At 39.1% G+C, this 18,435-nt stretch overlaps 1 protein-coding gene across 2 annotated transcripts in view; it reads right to left on the reverse strand.

Moving 5' to 3' along the window:
- Positions 1 to 18,435, reverse strand: part of cux2b (cut-like homeobox 2b) — a 200,382-nt gene that overhangs the window by 49,193 nt on the left and 132,754 nt on the right. For both annotated transcript variants that reach the window (XM_007247184.3, XM_015605300.3), the window contains exon 4: positions 15,675 to 15,753. In XM_007247184.3, the coding sequence (XP_007247246.3) occupies positions 15,675 to 15,753 (79 nt within the window). The remainder of the gene's footprint in view (positions 1 to 15,674; positions 15,754 to 18,435) is intronic.

The following is an 18,435-nucleotide window of genomic DNA, read 5'->3' on the forward strand; positions in this document are numbered from 1 at the left end:
AAAAGAACATTCTGCCAAAAGCTCTGCAGCTTGTCAATATCCATTCTAGCAAATTCAACTCTGTTTTTCTTTCAGCAGGTGGGATTATCCTGGGTCTCTGTCTCATGGTTGCTCAGAAAGCGATCAGACGCTGATATACCTTGACCCTGGCGTTCAGTTTGCACCTTTCTGGACGTTTTCCTTGACTCTTGGCTCTCTATTCTCCCCTTGGTTGGCCACAGTCCCATAGACCTTAAACTTCTTAATAATTTTTGCAGCTTTTTTTTGCACAATTTTTAAAAAATAAAATCCTGAGCGATCTGAATTAACTTTAAACTGACGTATTTGTTAGCTTAAAATAGATTTTCGTAAACACAAAAATATTTGTAGACCAAAATTGTCATTTTCAAATTCCATGACTTTTCCAGGTTTTTCATGATCGTACAAACCCTGGCGTACACGTGTACATGACATGACTCTATGTTATAATTTCTTTTTGATGTATTTTCTTGAGGAATGAAGCAGTGTAAGAATGAGCAGTAAGGGCAGAAAGGGTACCAAGAAATTGGGTCGATGGCTACACTTCTTCTGCCCACTAAAGAGACCTAAATTCCTTTAGATGTCACAAATGATTTTATATTGTTCCTAGCAATGGACTGTAGAAAACATGGAGAGCAAAATATCTTTTGGAAGTGAACCCCAGCAACCACAGGTCTACCGCCTCTGCTGGCTGGTTGCAGTATAACATGTCGCTCCAAACATTCCCATATGTTTCAGTGACAAAACAGCCCATTTTCCATCTAACTCCAGTTTTTCCTTCAGAAAATCTTATTCTGCTATATCGTATTTCTATTGGATGGAAGGGATTGGAACATGGAGTCCATGTTTTCTACAGACATTGGTTACTAGTATCTGCTATAGTTTAATGATTATAGCACATATAGCATATTTATGTGTTAAACATGGCTGCATTTAGCATTTAGCAAATTATATACAAAATGGTAAAATGCACAATGCTTATGCTCACAAATATACCTCTTAAATACCCCTCTTTTAAAACAACTGCTTTATAATCACCTTATAAAAAGGAAACCTCTGGCTGTAAATGTGGCACATAACAAACAAATGATAACGTAAAACTCTGATCTCTCATTCTCAATTGTTTTAAATATCTTAATATTGTTTCCAAGCTTTTGATGAGCAGGGTGATATATATTACTATATATACTACTGCTTAAAACACATTCAAACTCGTAAAAAATTCCAGCTACATGCAAGCTCGTTCTGACTCACCTTTCTGAAGTGGCCAGCCAACCGAAATTATTCCAAAAGGGCATGGACAACTCATCCAGGAGGTCACAAACAGAGAACCCAGAACAACATTTAAAGAATTTAAAGCACTGCAGGTCTCACTTGCCTCAGTTTAGGTGAGTGTTAATGATTCAAAAATAAGAAATAGACTGGTCAAAAATAGTATCTAAAGAAAAGCTCCAAGGCAAAAAACACTGCTGACCAAAAAGGACGTAATATATTTAAAAAAATCCAAAACCTACTTAAACACACATTCAAACTCCATTCAAAACTCCAGATACATACAGGCCTGCAGTACACACACACACACACAGGCAGCCCAATACAACTTAAATGAACATTTTCTCTCGTTCCAACTCACACACACACACACACACACTCCGATACGGTCCCTGTGGGGGTTTCTGCCTCCGTAGGGATCCATTGGCTGGGCTGGCGCTTTTATGAACATAATGCATTATTAAGCACCTCAAACATCTCCTGGGCCTTTTGTTTATTACTGCTCTTATTAATCACTAGCACATAAACTCCACCCATTCAGAGAGCCCTCATTCTCAATTCATCCTCCAATCCCTCTTCCTGCTATAATTTCACCACACACGCGCACACGCTCGCACACGCACACACATACATAAAAAAACACACACTCAGGTCTTTGAATTTCATTTGTTCTATGATGAAATATCCCCTAAAAAAGCCCAATTATGAGCAAAATAATGCTAGGGAAAAAAAAAAAAAACCTGGAAAAACTGATGAAACATGTGGCCATTAGCGAGCGGCGTCCCAAAAGACAAGCCTTGCCTTTGAAATACGAAAAGGCAGAAGTTGCAAAAGCAGAATTATTTAGGCCACAAAAGGTACAATTAAGTACTGTTTGATGTGTTCGACTAGCGCTAGTTTTAACTTAACTTTAGTTGTGATAAAGTCAGGGTGATAAAAACACAAGAAAACATAAACAAATAGAAATAGAAATAGAGCATATCAACTAGCATATCAATCTCTGTTTCTAATCAGTGCTTTAAATATATATAGAGAGAAAGAAAAATTGTGATATCCCCCTGAGATAAGATTTCAAATATCAAATATCAAAATCTTAAAGTGCAAGGGTATCTTGTTGAGCAAGAGATCAGGTCTACTTCTTGACTTAGGATCTAATAGAAAAAGTGAGAAAACAAACCAAAAAAACCCTAAATCGAACTTCTAGGGAGCTTAAAACAAGACTGCTTCACCTACTGAACCCATAACACCAGTAGTACCGCTGGCCACCACTAGCCAGCAGTGTAACACAGGCTTTACTGGGGCTCGGCTGCCCTGTCCACATTCAAGGCTCTGACTAAGAGCAGCTGGTTTCTCAAAGACCAGCATCTAAACTGGACTCTGGACTCACAGTAGTTCTCTCTCTCCTCTAAAACTCTCGCCCTGACTCCTCTCCCGTCTCCCGTCTCCAGTCTCGGCACACTCTGCGTTTCCTGTGTAGCCAGTGCTCTCGACTGACATGAAAAGAGCAACAGAGAGCCGCGGGGAGTAAAAAAAAGAGAGAGAGATACAGAGAGAGAGAGAGAGAGAGAGAGAGAGAGAGACAGAGAGAGCCTCGCGGGGATGGAGAAGCATAACAACGCAGGGAGAGGCAGAGCTAACACCTGCAGTTCCTGTCTTACGGCTACGCCCCCGGCAACGGCCCAGACGGCCCTCTCCAGGTGAGGCAGCTACAAAAGACACCCTTCCTGCACTGCTTTGAGTGACAGACTCTCTCTCCATCTCGCTCTTTCCTCTCTCTCTTTCTCCCTGTCGTTTTCTCTGCTTCTCTGACTACAAGAGAAGAAGGGAAGAAGCGAAGGGAGGGGAGGAGGGATGCTCAGGAGATTCTAATTTGACTTCTCTCCTCTTTACTCTGATAAGGAGGCGGAAAAGCGGGAGCCGAAAATGGAAGGCAGCCACATGACTGCAGGGCACGGCAATGGCGGCGGCGGAAAGAAACACATAACCGAAGGGTGTGTTATATACGGGAATCCTCGCAGGGATGGCTGTCGGGACCGGAGGGCAGAAAGAGAAGAAGAAGAAGAGCTGTGGTACAGTCTATCAGTCTATCAGCAACAGTCGAGAAAGCAGGCAGCCGCACTTTGCAGGACCGTAAAACTGCACATTTAGGCATTTAGAGACTATAAAGAGTGGGTCGCAACTTAAATTCACACTTCATACAGTGTCAAGACTGTCAGTTAATGATTCAATAATAAGAAAGAGACTTGTCGAATATAGTATCCAATGGAGAGTTCCAATGCAAAATCACTGCTGACCAAGACTGTCAGATTTTAAGACAGAAACTGAACTGAAAAATGAACAGAGGAGCTCCTCCTGGTGAGGGCTAACAAAGAGCCAATATTGTGCCTAATTCAGTCAAGAAAGTCAAAAGTGAGAAAGGGGCGGGGCTTCGAGTGGGCCAGTGGGCTACAGGTGTAGTTTTCACAACTGAAAGTTTGGACCAAAGTTGACGTTTAATTAGTGCAGTAAAGAGATTTGCTACATTTTGGGCTGTGTCTCCCTTCACTTGACACTGATTGGTTTTTAGAATATCAGCAGTTCAGAGAGTTGCCTTTCCGGGTGTTCAGCTTCACTCCCCCCACCCTTATTCATGTTCTTCACAGAGCAGAATGAGCCCAATAGATTCTGCTTTTGATTATTTTTATGAGTTGATTCCGACTGATTTCTGTTTGAGTATAAGGGTTAATAATCAGCAGTTAAGAATAAGTCTTTGCATCCATATTGCTTGATGACAGCTTGTCTCATCTTCCTGTAATTGGTCCAAAAGTCTAAAATACCTACAAAAGTGCGTTTACACTGCAGACAAACCAAACTATGGTTCAACAGATACGAACTGAGACCACTTCTTTCATTTTAATCACATTTTGGTAGGTGTGAAAGCACCCTAAGGTTTTGGTCACTATTGCTCAAATCAGATTTTTTGCTCAGATCGCTGAGTTCACATTCACAAATGTAAGTGATCTATATCTGTGTGTAATGTGAACGAATCTGTTCCTAAACGCCTCACATGGGCACATAGAATAAAAGTGTATAAACGTCGCCTTCTTCACTCACAACAAAAAACATCATATTTGAGAGATGACTCGTAGCTTTATAAAAGGAAATAAATGTGTTAGCAGCTCATATGTGGAGCATCTTCTGCTGGAGTGGAGAGTAAACAGCTGGTCTGAAGTACATGTTCAGGTCGAGGAGGAGAAAAAAGGCCAGGCGGTTTGCTTTTGCTGTTTTTTTTTGCAGCTATAGCTGCACAGCTGCATTAAGAGATGTGTGGGTACGAGAGAGAAGCACATAGCGCATGCGTAAAAGCAACGAAAAAAAAAGAAGCATGAATTCTGATTTGTTTTGATTGTTCACATTTATGTCGCATGTCCATGGATTGGAAGCGTATCCGATTTAGGACCACATTTGGAAGTGGCTCAGATCTGATTTGAAGAAATCTGATTTGGCGTGTTCACACAGCTATGAAAAAAATCAGATCTGAAGCACATTGAGCAAAAAATGACTGACTGACTGAACTAAGCTCTATTAGGGTTGGGTAGATAGAGCTCTATTCCCACGTCAATCTTAAAGTGATGTTGGCTATCCAGTGATGCTGCATTAGTGGCAGTTTGAAATAAGGCAATGGTTGATTTCACATGTATTGAAGGAGGTACGTTCTACACTTCACCCTCCTAGTGTTGGGGGTATTACTAGTGATGGGGGAGTTCATCAAAAACAGCCATTGGGTAATTGGCCTTCCAAATTGGAGAGGAAATGGGGTAAAATTAGAAACAAATAGAGGAAAAAAGTAAAAAGACTTAACTCTCTTATAACAGTATTTTTGCTTGCTTTGGAATAAGTGTCTTTTAATGTGTTTCGCCTCTGAATTTCTCCCCTACTGTTTCCTCTCTGACGCACACACACACACACACACACACACACACACTTTGCCACACACACACACTTTTATGTTCTGTACATCTGTTTTACAGTTGTATTTTGTAATTATACTCAGTTGAGCGATCGGGGATTAAATAATTGCTGACAAAACAGGAAAAAAGCGAGAAAAAACGAGAGAATGGAAATGGGGAGCCATCACAGAGTGGCAGATTCTGTTGACATCAGCCACAGAGTGGGGTGGAGGGGGGGGAGTGGGAGATTAGTGTGTAGACAGTAAAGAAAGCATCAGCACTTCCAGCTGTCCTCCTCTTCCAGTACAGAAAGAAAGACCCTGCTCTTTGTAGATAAACAGAAGAGCTCCATGCTTCCTATGAACTTCATCAATACCTTACAAGGCACAAATTGACGCAGTCAGCGGGGGACCCTACGACACTACTCTAACCTAGTTTAAAGGAGACCTGTCCGACTTCGGCACCACGGACACGTTTGAGCGGCGACACTTTGTTGAGATGCTTTTATTTTACATTTAAATAAAGGCTTAACCTGGAATCAATGGTTTCAAATAAATACATGCTTAAATATACAGATCTGGAAAAAAAAACATTAAGAGACCACTTCAGTTTATGAATGATCAGTTTCTCTGATTTTGCTATTTATAGTTATATGTTTGAGTAAAATGAACAATGTTGTTTTATTCTATAAACTATGAACAAAATTTCTCACAAATTTCAAATAAAAATATTGTTATTTAGAGAATTTATTTTCAGAAAATGAAAAATGGCTAAAATGACAAAAAATATGCAGAGATTTCAGATCTTAAATAATGCAAAGAAAACAAGTTCATATACATAAAGTTTTAGAGTTCAGAAATCAATATTTGGTGGAATAACCCTGTTTTTTAATCACAGTTTGCGTGCATCTGGGCATGTTCTCCTCCACCAGTCTTACACACTGCTTTTGGATAACAAAGAAACTAATCACTTTTAAGTGGTCTCCAAATGCATAGAATTAAAATGCATAGAATTTAAATAATTTATAGAATGTTATAAATGTATTCAGAATGATAAAGGGACACAGAGATGAGTGATAAAGCTAGAAGACCAAATGAGAACAGATTGGGACAGTATGGAAAATAGTAAGACCACTTCAGTTTCTGCATCAGTTTCTCTGATTTTGCAATTTATAAGTAAATGTTTGAGTCAAAAGAACAACCCAGTTCTCATGCATCTTGGTATTTTCTCCTCCACCAGTCTTACACAGTGCTTTTGGATAACTTTATGCCACTCCTGGTGCACAATCTCAAGCAGTTCAACTTGGTTTGAAGGTTTGTTATCATCCATCTTCCTCTTGATTATATTCCAGAGAAGAAACTCATACTTTTTAAGTTGTCTCTTATTTTTTTGCATTGAATTACCTTCAATGAATTACCTGGCTGACATTACCATCCTCAGTAATAAAAAGCATATGAACACCATATACTGTAAAACAAATATTCAGTGTATGGAACACTTTGACGTGTAGAGGAATGTTTATCTGGGCCTCCACTTGGAAAAGATGTTTCACTCAAGCCAAAAAAGGAGGTGAGACAGTTCCTGTGGCTGGCAGGGTATTACCTAATTATTCATACCACAGTAGCCTACTGACTGATCTCATTAAATAGGAGATCTAAAACAACTTTAGTGGATGGGACAGTGCCAGCAGGTCTTTTAGGGAGGAAAGCATTAAATAAAGCCACCAATAACCAGACACAAAAAAGAAAAATGTACATAAATGCAGGTTTACAGTAAAACAATCACATATTATGCAATAAAAATGTGAATATGCTTTAGATATACAGCAGATATGATTAACCAAGAAGCCAAACTAACACATTGTATAGGGAAGTAGAACATGTGTTTCAATTTGATGGCAATGCTAAACAAAAAAGTGCATTAAGACAAATGTATCATTAGCAGCTTAGTGTAAGAAAGTGAAAAACGATGTTAAATGACTGATTTCAGCATCAGCAGGTACTCAAAGTTGCAGTATCAGTATCAAACAATCAGTACATGCAAAAGTGGCATCATTCCACCCCTAAATGACACCCACAGTTACAAACAGAGTTTTATCTGTGTGCCAAAGAGTTGAGGTTGAGCCTACAAAGTAGAAACTGATTTGAACTGTTTGAACTTGAGCTGAAAAGCCAAGACCTGCTTGTTTGGTTTTCTTCTTTTTCTTTTGTTTTTTTCGTCTTTTCTTTTTTTCGATGGTGATTGTGTTGAACAAGAACAATAAAAATCCACCTTACACGCTCTTGAACTCGGCCTTCTGTGCTCTGTGAGAAAGAACTGTGAACCTTGTCAAACCCTTTGGTTGCTCTGTCTTGTATCTCTATTTTAGACGTGTATTTTTTTTCTTCATGACACAGTGTAAATCTGCCAGCTTTTTTTTTAACATAGTATTAAAATTCCACCTTAAACAGACCAATAGATAATAATGCTTCAAAAAGTCTTGAAATGAACTGACTGCAAGATAGATAGATAGATAGATAGATAGATAGATAGATAGATAGATAGATAGATAGATAGATAGATAGATAGATACTTTATTTATCCCGAAGGAAATTAAAACTTTTGCTCCTATCCTGCTAATAAAATAATTTCCACTCACTGTTGTATTTACATGGATCTCTATGGAAACATGCATGCAAAGTGTAATTAATGTGTGGCAGTGGACAAAAAGCTATTTAATTAAACGCCAGGTGACGAAACTCAAGTTCAGTGAAAAACTGTAGATAATTCAGCCTGTAATTTTTACAGAAACTGGTAAACTTAGGTTCAAATCCCAATTATGCTGCTTGCCATCAGTAGCCAGAGCCTCAGAGAGCACAATTACTCTCTTACTCTCTCTGGGTGGGTTGATGGCAGGGGTGGAGGGTGAAGTCAGCAAAATTCATGGGGTTTAGTCACCCTTTAAAAACAGCAACATTAGCTGTGCCCCAGCTGCCGGCCGAGCCCAGCATACAGTAACTACTGCACTATTAACATCACTATATTATATGACCCTGTCTGATAAAGTATTAAGACAGAGCTTCACAGAGCTTTAAGATGTAGAACATGATTGATATGACTAACCATTAGCATTGCCACTAAGGATGCACCAAATAAAATAAAATAAAATTGAATTCAATTGAATTGAATTATATGCAGTCACAGTAGGCTTATCTGTTCTTGTTTAATTGTTGCTTCCTTTCTTCTGTAAAGTTGCAATTTTGGAAGTACTATGAGGTTTTTTAGAATGATATTTATTCATGATTTGCAACCACTTTCATTTGTGTTCCAAAAAATGAGAAACAACAGAGCTTGTGAAATTAGCAAGTACAGCTTTGGCCTTTGAGGCTTTATTGACAGAGGAGGCTGAGGAGTTTTCTCAGGTGAGCGAAGGAGAAGAAGTACTTCTGCCGAAGAATAGTAATAACTGCATTAAGATTAACGAGCTGGGCGTGTAAAGAATAATTGGGTCTGTCAGCGGATTAAAAATACATGAGGTCGACTGTTTGTTGTTGCAAAAGCCAACAACGTCTGTGTGTGTGTGTGAGTGTGTCTGAGTGTGTGTGTGTGTTTGCCTACGTGTGCACGTGCGGTTGGGATTGGAGGAAAGTGCACGCCAAGGGGACTGAAGCCAGGTTACTGTCCTTTATCGCACCTGGAGCGGCCCATTTCCCACAAGCAGGGGGGTATCTGTGTGCAGGCGTGGAGGGGGTGACCTTGTGCTGAGCCAGAAAACGGCACTGATAAATAGGCTGTGGTGCACAACAAGCTCACCTCGCAGATGGCGGCTTCCGTCAGGGGTCGATACAGATGAAAAGATGCCTCTAGTCGTCGGGACAGTGCTCTGGCAGGTCAGGCGCTAGGTTAGGCTCTCATCACACGGCCTCGTTCACATCTGAGCCTCGAGGCTCACGGACATTTGCATGGCTCTTTTGAAGTGGAGACCTTGGCCTCTGCGCGCACGGGGTCCCCCCCTCTGTACTGTACACGCTCTACACTAAGCTCCACCGCCGCGTCCTTTAGAGGAAAGTGGAGCAGTCGAAGCTACTGCTGCACTCTGTTAAAGTGCGTGAACGCTGATTTAGGACACTCTGCTGTAGAGCTGCTGTCAAACCTTTTCTATAGTTTGCTCCTGTTTTGAAGGGAATTGGAAAGTGGGAGAACTCCACCTGTACTCTGTACTGTGGTCACTCGGTCCACTTCCAAATGACCCTTGATTCAGTTTGCTGCTGGTGGATAGCTAATTTTCAATGGTTAGAATAATTGGCGTAGGAACGAGGCGGGATGGGAAGGACACAAACCCACCCAATATCAGAAATAGGTGCATTAGCCCCCCCAAAAATGATACAGCATAAAAAGTAGAAATTGTTTTAAAATAAACTTTTATTTTGAAAGCGTGTTTCTCATGAAAAACAGCTTTTGGATAACAGGCTAGTAGGGTTTGGGTTTCTAACTTATAATATATTAACTGTATAATATATTATAATAACATTAACTGCTGCCAAAAATCTCTATGAAACGTAAAGTTACATTTTTTTCATAAAAGGACACCATCGTAAGAAGTGCTTTCAGTAGAAAAAAAATAACCAGAGGACCCAATGCTACTGGAGTGGAGAACATGTAAGTATACAATAGAATGACATGCCAATACATAATAATAATAATAATAATAATAATAATAATAATAATAATAATAATAATAATAATAATAATATATTAATATTATTTTAAATATTAGGTGATAACTGATCAGTTTTTATCATATATGTATATAATTTAGACAACAATACATATAATGTGGAGTACCATGTTTAGGTGTTAAAGTGACCTTTGGTTGGATTTAACTAATAAACTAATAAACAGAAGTACAGAAAAAATGTTTATTTAATTTATTTGTAGTTAAAAGTAATTCCACCAAATTCACTATAGGGTAGGTTTTGATTCATATTAGCTCCTACGCCTTTGGTTAGAACTAAATAAAGAAATTTTACATCACTTCTTTGCCAGAAACGTTTTTTTTTCTAAGTACGCTTTCTGCACACCACTTGTTAAATTGAAAGTGAAACAAAATTTAAACAATTGATCTTAATGAGGCACATTAAAGGACAATTTATATTGTCCAACATGTAGGTGTTAAGTGCTTCTGGGGTGGTGGTACTCATTAGTGCAAATTAGTGGTGCACAATGTGAACAAAAAGCGTGTTATGGTGATTAGTTTAAACTCCTCAAAAGTTTTTCTGCACTCATTTTCTCACCATTTTAAGGTGTGTGTGTTAACTGTGGACCTGCATCTCTACCTTGCTCTACATCCAGTCTTATGTCATGTGAGTGAACACAGTCTGTCTGTAGTGTAAAGCAGGGGGATAGCAGTGTGTAGAATTTGTAAACATGAAGCATTACCTCAGGGGAAGGACTGGGAACCTGTATACATTATAAGGTGTAATAAAAAACAAAAATGAGGATTGCTATGAGTGCTCATAGCAAGGTAATATTTTTTTAATAGTGTGTGTTAGACGAAGGGATGAAACAATCGATTTCTGAAGCTGTTGAAGTACACTATTTAACATTTCTAAATTAATGTTTAATGTGTCACTAGTGCACGGTATAGCGTATGGGAATTCTGAACTGGTATGCATTTGCCCATACCACCATACCACTAGAGGCGCCATGGAGCGCTGTGCACACAGAAGCACACAGTGTAGAACAGTGGTGCCAAAGAAGACACATAGCTAGCTAGATAACAGTAGCTAGTTAGCATAACAAGCCTTCATACTGGAGTTGACGGTAGCACAATGGATCCACAGCTCTGAGAAACGCTCCTCTCGTCCCCCAGAAACACAAGAAACACAAAACACAAGAAATAAATCTCCCTAGAACTCTGGATATGAGGAAGTAACTATTGCCCTTTTGAATAAACTAATACTGTCGCTTGACGGATCATTTTAATGCACTCTGAACTGAATGTATTTGCTAACTGGAGAAAAAAAAGAGAATTGTGGCTGATTTTAATACTGTAATGCCTCTAATATCTTCAGAAAAACATTATAAATTGATATTAAATGTGTGTCTGACTTGTGCAATAGAGCTTTTAAAAATATCTCTTTTAAATACCTAAACTTTGAGTATTTTGGGCACATTTATAGTGTTTATAGAACTATTTAAAAAGGAAGCCTTGTTAAAGTTGTGGGCATATCTTTTTCTAAGGTCAATTGTTTATATTCTTTAGCTGTTTTTCTGCTAATAAAGTCTGATTTTTTATATATTGTGTAATTTTGTATAGTAATGAACGTCTTAATTTAAAGACTTAGTGTTGATATTATATGTACTCCTAACAGTACAGTAAGTCAAAAACCTATATTGAAAGCCCAGTCATGCCCAAAAAATAAAAATAAAATTAAAAATACCGTGATATACCGTGCAACCGTCAGAATCTTCAAAAATCCTGGGATATACATTTTTTGTGGTAATGTTGTAATGATTGTAGAACTGTTGATGTGTAGGAATGTCAGTGTATGTGCCATGTTCTTTACAGGGCTCCTCTTTGCATCTTTGACTTCAGGCTATAAATGTTCTATTTTAAGACCATTCCTTACTGAACAGGAACACATATGTACCTTTCTCTTGAGAGAGTGAATGTAGTGAACCTTTAAGGGCACTTTCAGACTAGTTCAGAATGAATTCTGCACCTGGGTGGATTTTAGGCTATTTTGGGGTGGAGGGTCATTATTGCTGGTTTGTATTCACACAGGAAATTAAATTTAAGTTGTAAATTGGAAGGGGCGAAGAGAAGAACAGTGCTTTCTGGAGACATACTGTACTGTGGGTGGTTTATGGTAGGCAGTGGTCCAAGAACTGGCAACAGGGTCATTAATAGGAACCTAAGGTTTACTGATGTGATCAGATTCAATGAAGGCCTCACATCACAGCTTACAAGATTTCAAAAATCTATTTCTAAGATACATATCTTGCCGCCAAATACCCAAGATACCAGAGTTACCAGCCTCAGAAACCACAAGCACCCTAGATAAGAGCCACCTAGATGCTTCACAGAGTATTTTGGCTTGTTTAATACTTCTAAGGTACTACATGATTCCTTATGTTTTCCATCATATTTTGGATGAATACAGTATTAATTTATAATGTGGGAAATATATATACAGCTCTGAAAAAAAATAAACCATTTATGTGCAGAATAAACCACAAATAATGCAAAGAAAACAAGTTCATATTCATGAAGTTTTTGGAGTTCAGAATCAATATTTGTTGGAAAAACCCTGTTTTTTAATTATAGTTTTTATGCATGTTGGCATGTTGTCCTCCACTAGTCTTACACACTGCTTTTGGATACGTAATGTGTATATGTATATATATATATATATGTGTATATATATACACTACCGTTCAAAAGTTTGGGGTCACATTGAAACGTCCTTATTTTTGAAGGAAAAGCACTGTACTTTTCAATGAAGATAACTTTAAACTAGTCCTAACTTTAAACAAATACACTCTGTACATTGCTAATGTGGTAAATGACTATTCTAGCTGCAAATGTCTGGTTTTGGTGCAATATCTACATAGGTGTATAGAGGCCCATTTCCAGCAACTATCACTCCAGTGTTCTAATGGTACAATGTGTTTGCTCATTGGCTCAGAAGGCTAATTGATGATTAGAAAACCCTTGTGCAATCATGTTCACACACCTGAAAACAGTCTAGCTCATTACAGAAGCTACAAAACTGACCTTCCTTTGAGCACATTTAGTTTCTGGAGCATCACATTTGTGGGGTCAATTAAACGCTCAAAATGGCCAGAAAAAGCGAACTTTCATCTGAAATTCGACAGTCTATTCTTGTTCTTAGAAATGAAGGCTATTCCATGCGAGAAATTGCTAAGAAATTGAAGATTTCCTACAACGGTGTGTACTACTCCCTTCAGAGGACAGCACAAACAGGCTCTAACCAGAGTAGAAAAAGAAGTGGGAGGCCGCGTTGCACAACTAAGCAAGAAGATAAGTACATTAGAGTCTCTAGTTTGAGAAACAGACGCCTCACAGGTCCCCAACTGGCATCTTCATTAAATAGTACCCACAAAACACCAGTGTCAACATCTACAGTGAAGAGGCGGCTGCGGGATTTTGGGCTTCAGGGTAGAGTGGCAAAGAAAAAGCCATATCTGAGACTGGCTAATAAAAGAAAAAGATTAAGATGGGCAAAAGAACACAGACATTGGACAGAGGAAGACTGGAAAAAAGTGTTGTGGACGGATGAATCCAAGTTTGAGGTGTTTGGATCACAAAGAAGAACGTTTGTGAGAAGCAGAACAAATGAAAAGATGCTGGAAGAATGCCTGACGCCATCTGTTAAGCATGGTGGAGGTAATGTGATGGTCTGGGGTTGCTTTGGTGCTGGTAAGGTGGGGGATTTGTACAGGGTAAAAGGGATTCTGAATAAGGAAGGCTATCATTCCATTTTGCAACGCCATGCCATACCCAGTGGACAGCGCCTGATCGGAGCCAATTTCGTCCTACAACAGGACAATGACCCTAAACACACCTCCAAATTGTGCAAGAACTATTTACAGCAGAAGCAGGCAGCTGGTATTCTATTGGTAATGGAGTGGCCAGCGCAGTCACCAGATCTGAACCCTATTGAGCTGTTGTGGGAGCAGCTTGACCGTATGGTATGCCAGAAGTGCGCATCCAACCAATCCAACTTGTGGGAGCTGCTTCTAGAAGCGTGGGGTGCAATTTCTCCAGCTTACCTCAACAAATTAACAGCTAGAATGCCAAAGGTGTGCAATGCTGTAATTGCTGCAAATGGAAGATTATTTGATGAAAGCAAAGTTTGATGTAAAAACAATGTTATTTCAAATACAAATAATTATTTCTAACCTTGTCAATGTCTTGACTCTATTTTCTATTCATTTCACAAAGTATGGTGGTGAATAAGTGTGACTTTTCATGGAAAACACAAAATTGTTTGAGTGGCCCCAAACTTTTGAACGGTAGTGTATATATACATATATATATATATATATATATATATATATATATATATATATATATATATATATATATGTATATATACATAGAATAAGAATGCAAGTCAATCCTGTTAAAAAACCATCAGGAATGAAACGCTACATACTGTTTCAGAATCACCTGATCACTTAAAAGAAGAAGACTACTTGATCATTTGAACTCAGATCAAGTAGTTTTCTTTCTTCTTCCCAAAGAACATCAAATTGATGCTGCCAAAACTGGAATACATCCACATACTTTGCAAAACACGCAGAAAGCCTTTTGCCATTTCTAATTTATTTTCAAAGCAGCGAGGCGATTAAAGCCCTCTTGCGTCATCCGCCGACCTCGGCACTTGTTTCCCGCAGTTTATTTTTATTCTCCAAATGTAACACCGCAACACAAATGATTTACGAGGGCTCTTGTATGTGTCTTGTTCAAGAGCCCGGGTGCTGGCCTCCCAGAGAGTGCCCTGTTAAGTCAGAATGCCATGAAAAATGCCTTTTGTTGAGGCCAAAAATACAGCCGACAGAACGTGCTCGCTCGCTCTGCCTATTACCGCGGCCCCCTTGATAAGCAGAGGGATAGGTCAGAGGCTCGAGTCGAATAAGTCTTCAAAGAGCGACACTTCTTATAAAAGAAATCGCTTCATTGCGAGCTCGGCGGCGCAATCTGGAGCGGGGCGCATCAAGGAGACCTTTAAAAGTCAGCCGTTCTATCACCATCTCTGTGGCAGCGGTTTCCATCACCTATTCATTGAATCTGTAAACAGTAGCTTCTAGTCTTGTCGTCGGCCGCGGCGACGCCCTCGTCTGCCTCCCAGCCCGGCTTTGTCTGCTTCTTCTTCTCCTCTCTCTTTTTCTCTCTCTCCCTCTCACGTTCTCTCTCTGTTTTTTTTCTTTTAGTTCTTCTCCAGCTTTTTCCTTCTACACCTTCCACCTTCTGTGCACACACACACATACATACATAGGCACACACACACATTTACACACACAATCTCATCCTCGTTCCATGTCTCATACATTCTCCCTCTCCCTTCCTTTTCTCTCGTTCTCTTTCCCTGGTGGTCTCATCAGGTGGAGGCCTCTACATCCCCCAGCTGGGCTTTAATTAGTCCTTTCCAATCAAGCACAGCCCGAGTCGGGAACGTTAGCCCCTGCGAAGAACTAACGAGTTCCGCTCTCCCATCCATACCAGATCTGGCATGTGGACCTCAGAGACTTTCCGCTCGCAAACCTCCACACATGTGCAACTGCTAAGGTATTTGTATGATGGCTGATGTTTGTGCTCCTCTTACTGGGTCGCCAGCACCGGCGTGGCTCTAATAATAATAAGAAGAACGTAGGAGGTTTGATGCCCATCTGGGGCAATGCTAATGTTTGCTCGTCTGGGTTTTTGCATGCAGGTGTGTGACTCACCTGGGGCTTCAATCAGCTGTTTGTAAACTCCCAGAAATGCAGACTCGGCCTCCTTGCTGCGCTGGCTCAAAGCAACCACCTGCAACACAAGATGCACAAGACGGGGTCACTTAAGACCTTAAGGAATTTCCACTCCCAACAAAAAAGTCAGCTGGAATCAGTAGGAAGAAGAGTTTCTGTTGTTTTACTCATTAAAGCGGCAGTCTGTATTATTTAGTTTCTTAGCTAAAAGCACAAGCATTTCTGAGTGAAGATAGATATACAATATTGTGTTTAATGGTACCAGTCTGCTGAAATGACCATTCCCGCTAAGTCTAATATATTCATTCTAAAAACTGGGGTGTAGGGTCGCTTTTTGCAGGAGTTGTTCTGGCCAAGTTACGAGTCTTTGCGTACTTACGTCACATGAACAGCCTCTAAAAGAGGATCCGGCTCAGTTTTACTGAACGCGAGGTTGGTGGAGCAATGGAGACTTCAGAAGGGGAAATTCAGAGCTCAGAAGCTCATTTACCCATAGTAAAAACAAAGTGTGTAGTTGAAGTGAAGTTTCTGACTGAGCTCTCTCTCTCTCTCTCTCTGACTGAACATAACCTGGAATCAAATTCATCTGCTCTGAAAGGAGGCCACATCACACCCAGTTTAAAATGATTCTTCTGCATGATCAGTGCAATTACCCATTCTCACCAGAGAGGGCCATAAATCCCCCAAACCCCAAAATTTACAGACATCAGCTTTAATAAAGCATAGCGTGTGAAATAAAGAGATTTAAAGTGATTCAAGTGCACACAAAAAGTTTGTTAGATGTTACAAGATGTTATTAACCTCTAAACAACTGCTGTAATGATTAAGAGTAAGAGTAAAATCTTAATCTTGTCAAGTTGGGACTTTTTTGTGACTCGGTTCAGATACATCAGCTCACAGACGCCTTGGAATGATGAGGGGAAAGAGTGCCAGCTACCCACCCAGAGAGAGCAAGGCCAATTGTGCTCCCTCAGGGCTCCAGCAGTTGATGGCAAGCTGCATGACTGTGATTCGAACCAGGGATCTCCAAATCATAGTGGCAGTGCTTAAAGCTTCAGCGATACTTAATTCTCAATGATATATTATGGTCCATAATCCTGGACACATACAAGTTTATCACAAGTTGTTGAGTAATAACATCATCCTAAAAAACTACATATAATTTGATAACACTTTTATTAACTGACAATAGATAATACATTATTAAATATTACCAAAATGTAATGTTTAAGAATGTTGTAAATAATAATACATTGAGACATTAATTAAAAAAAAAAAAAAAAAAAAAAATATATATATATATATATATATATATATATATATATATATATATATATATATATATATATATAAGTAATATATGTTTAAGTAAATACTTAAATACTTGTAATGCTTAAATACAAGTAAATACTAGTAAATGTAACACAGATACTGTATTTGTTCATATGCTTTGTCTTCTAAAATAAAATGATAATGTTAATGCTGTGAATATTTTAAATATAAATCTCTAAATATAGTCCTATGCAAAATGTATAGACCCCTGTTCAAATGACATATACTGTATAAATCAAATAAACAAAAGAAACCTAAATGTAATAATTATGGCACATTTTAGACATAATTTAATATTTTGGTCAATTTATAATACTGAAAATGTTTAAAACACAATACTATATTGGAATAAATTAAATATTTTTTTTTTACAATGTGCAGAGGAAATATGGTCTCTGTATAAATGTGATTAATAATATGTGTTCATATGGTACATTTGACCATTTGAGATGTTCAGCCTTTTCATAAGACTGTCTGTACAAAATGATCAGCTATAAATACACAGTTATAAATGCCTCGTAACCTCACAGATGAAATATTTTCCACTCTTATCAACAGTAACTGACACAATCTGATTCGTTTATGACCGTCTACTGCACTCAGCGCGTATCTCCACTCCGTACAGCATATGGCCTGAATACGAGCAGTGTGGCATTAAAGCGAGCAGAAATACAGTCAGAGGCACAGTACTGGCACACAAAGCTGGGAGCAGGCAGGTCAGCATGCGTACAGGCTCTCTCCCACCAAACCGTCACCCCTGCTATTCTCCTCTCCGCGGGGGCCTCAAACCAATTACGGGTTCATTAGGGGGAGAGCGGGCGAGCAGAATGGACCGCCACCTGGCCCCATGGAGAGGGCACCTGTGCCTGTGGATACGTGGGCGAGAGCGCCCCGGACCACACAATGGCAATGTTTTGGAGGCCACTTTGTGGATGTGCCTCGCGGATTTATGAGAGGAAAGGCAAGGAAAATTCTATAGGTGGAAATCTGTATTATCCATGATGAAAGGAAGATATCAACATGGCGAATCAATATTAATATGGACGGAATATGTGCTCAATTTAAATGAAATAAAACAGAAGGATTGGTACAGTATCTTCAGTAGAACTAAAATAAAAAAAATACATACAAATAATATACAGCTCAGGAAAAAAAAAATAAGAGACCACTTGAAAACCTCTGGAATACAATCAAGAGAAAATAAAATGATAACAAGCCTCAAACCAAGCTGAACTGCTTGAATTTTTGCACCAGGAGTAGAATAGTTAGCAAGTTATCCAAAAGCAGTGTGCAAGACTGGTGGAGGAGAACATGCCAAGATGCACAAAAACTGTAAATAAAAAGCAGGGTTATTCCACCAAATATTGATTTCTGAACTCTTAAAACTTTATGAATATGAACTTGTTTT

The sequence above is a fragment of the Astyanax mexicanus genome, chromosome 12, assembly GCF_023375975.1.
Source record: "Astyanax mexicanus isolate ESR-SI-001 chromosome 12, AstMex3_surface, whole genome shotgun sequence".
Lineage (NCBI taxonomy): Eukaryota > Metazoa > Chordata > Actinopteri > Characiformes > Acestrorhamphidae > Astyanax > Astyanax mexicanus.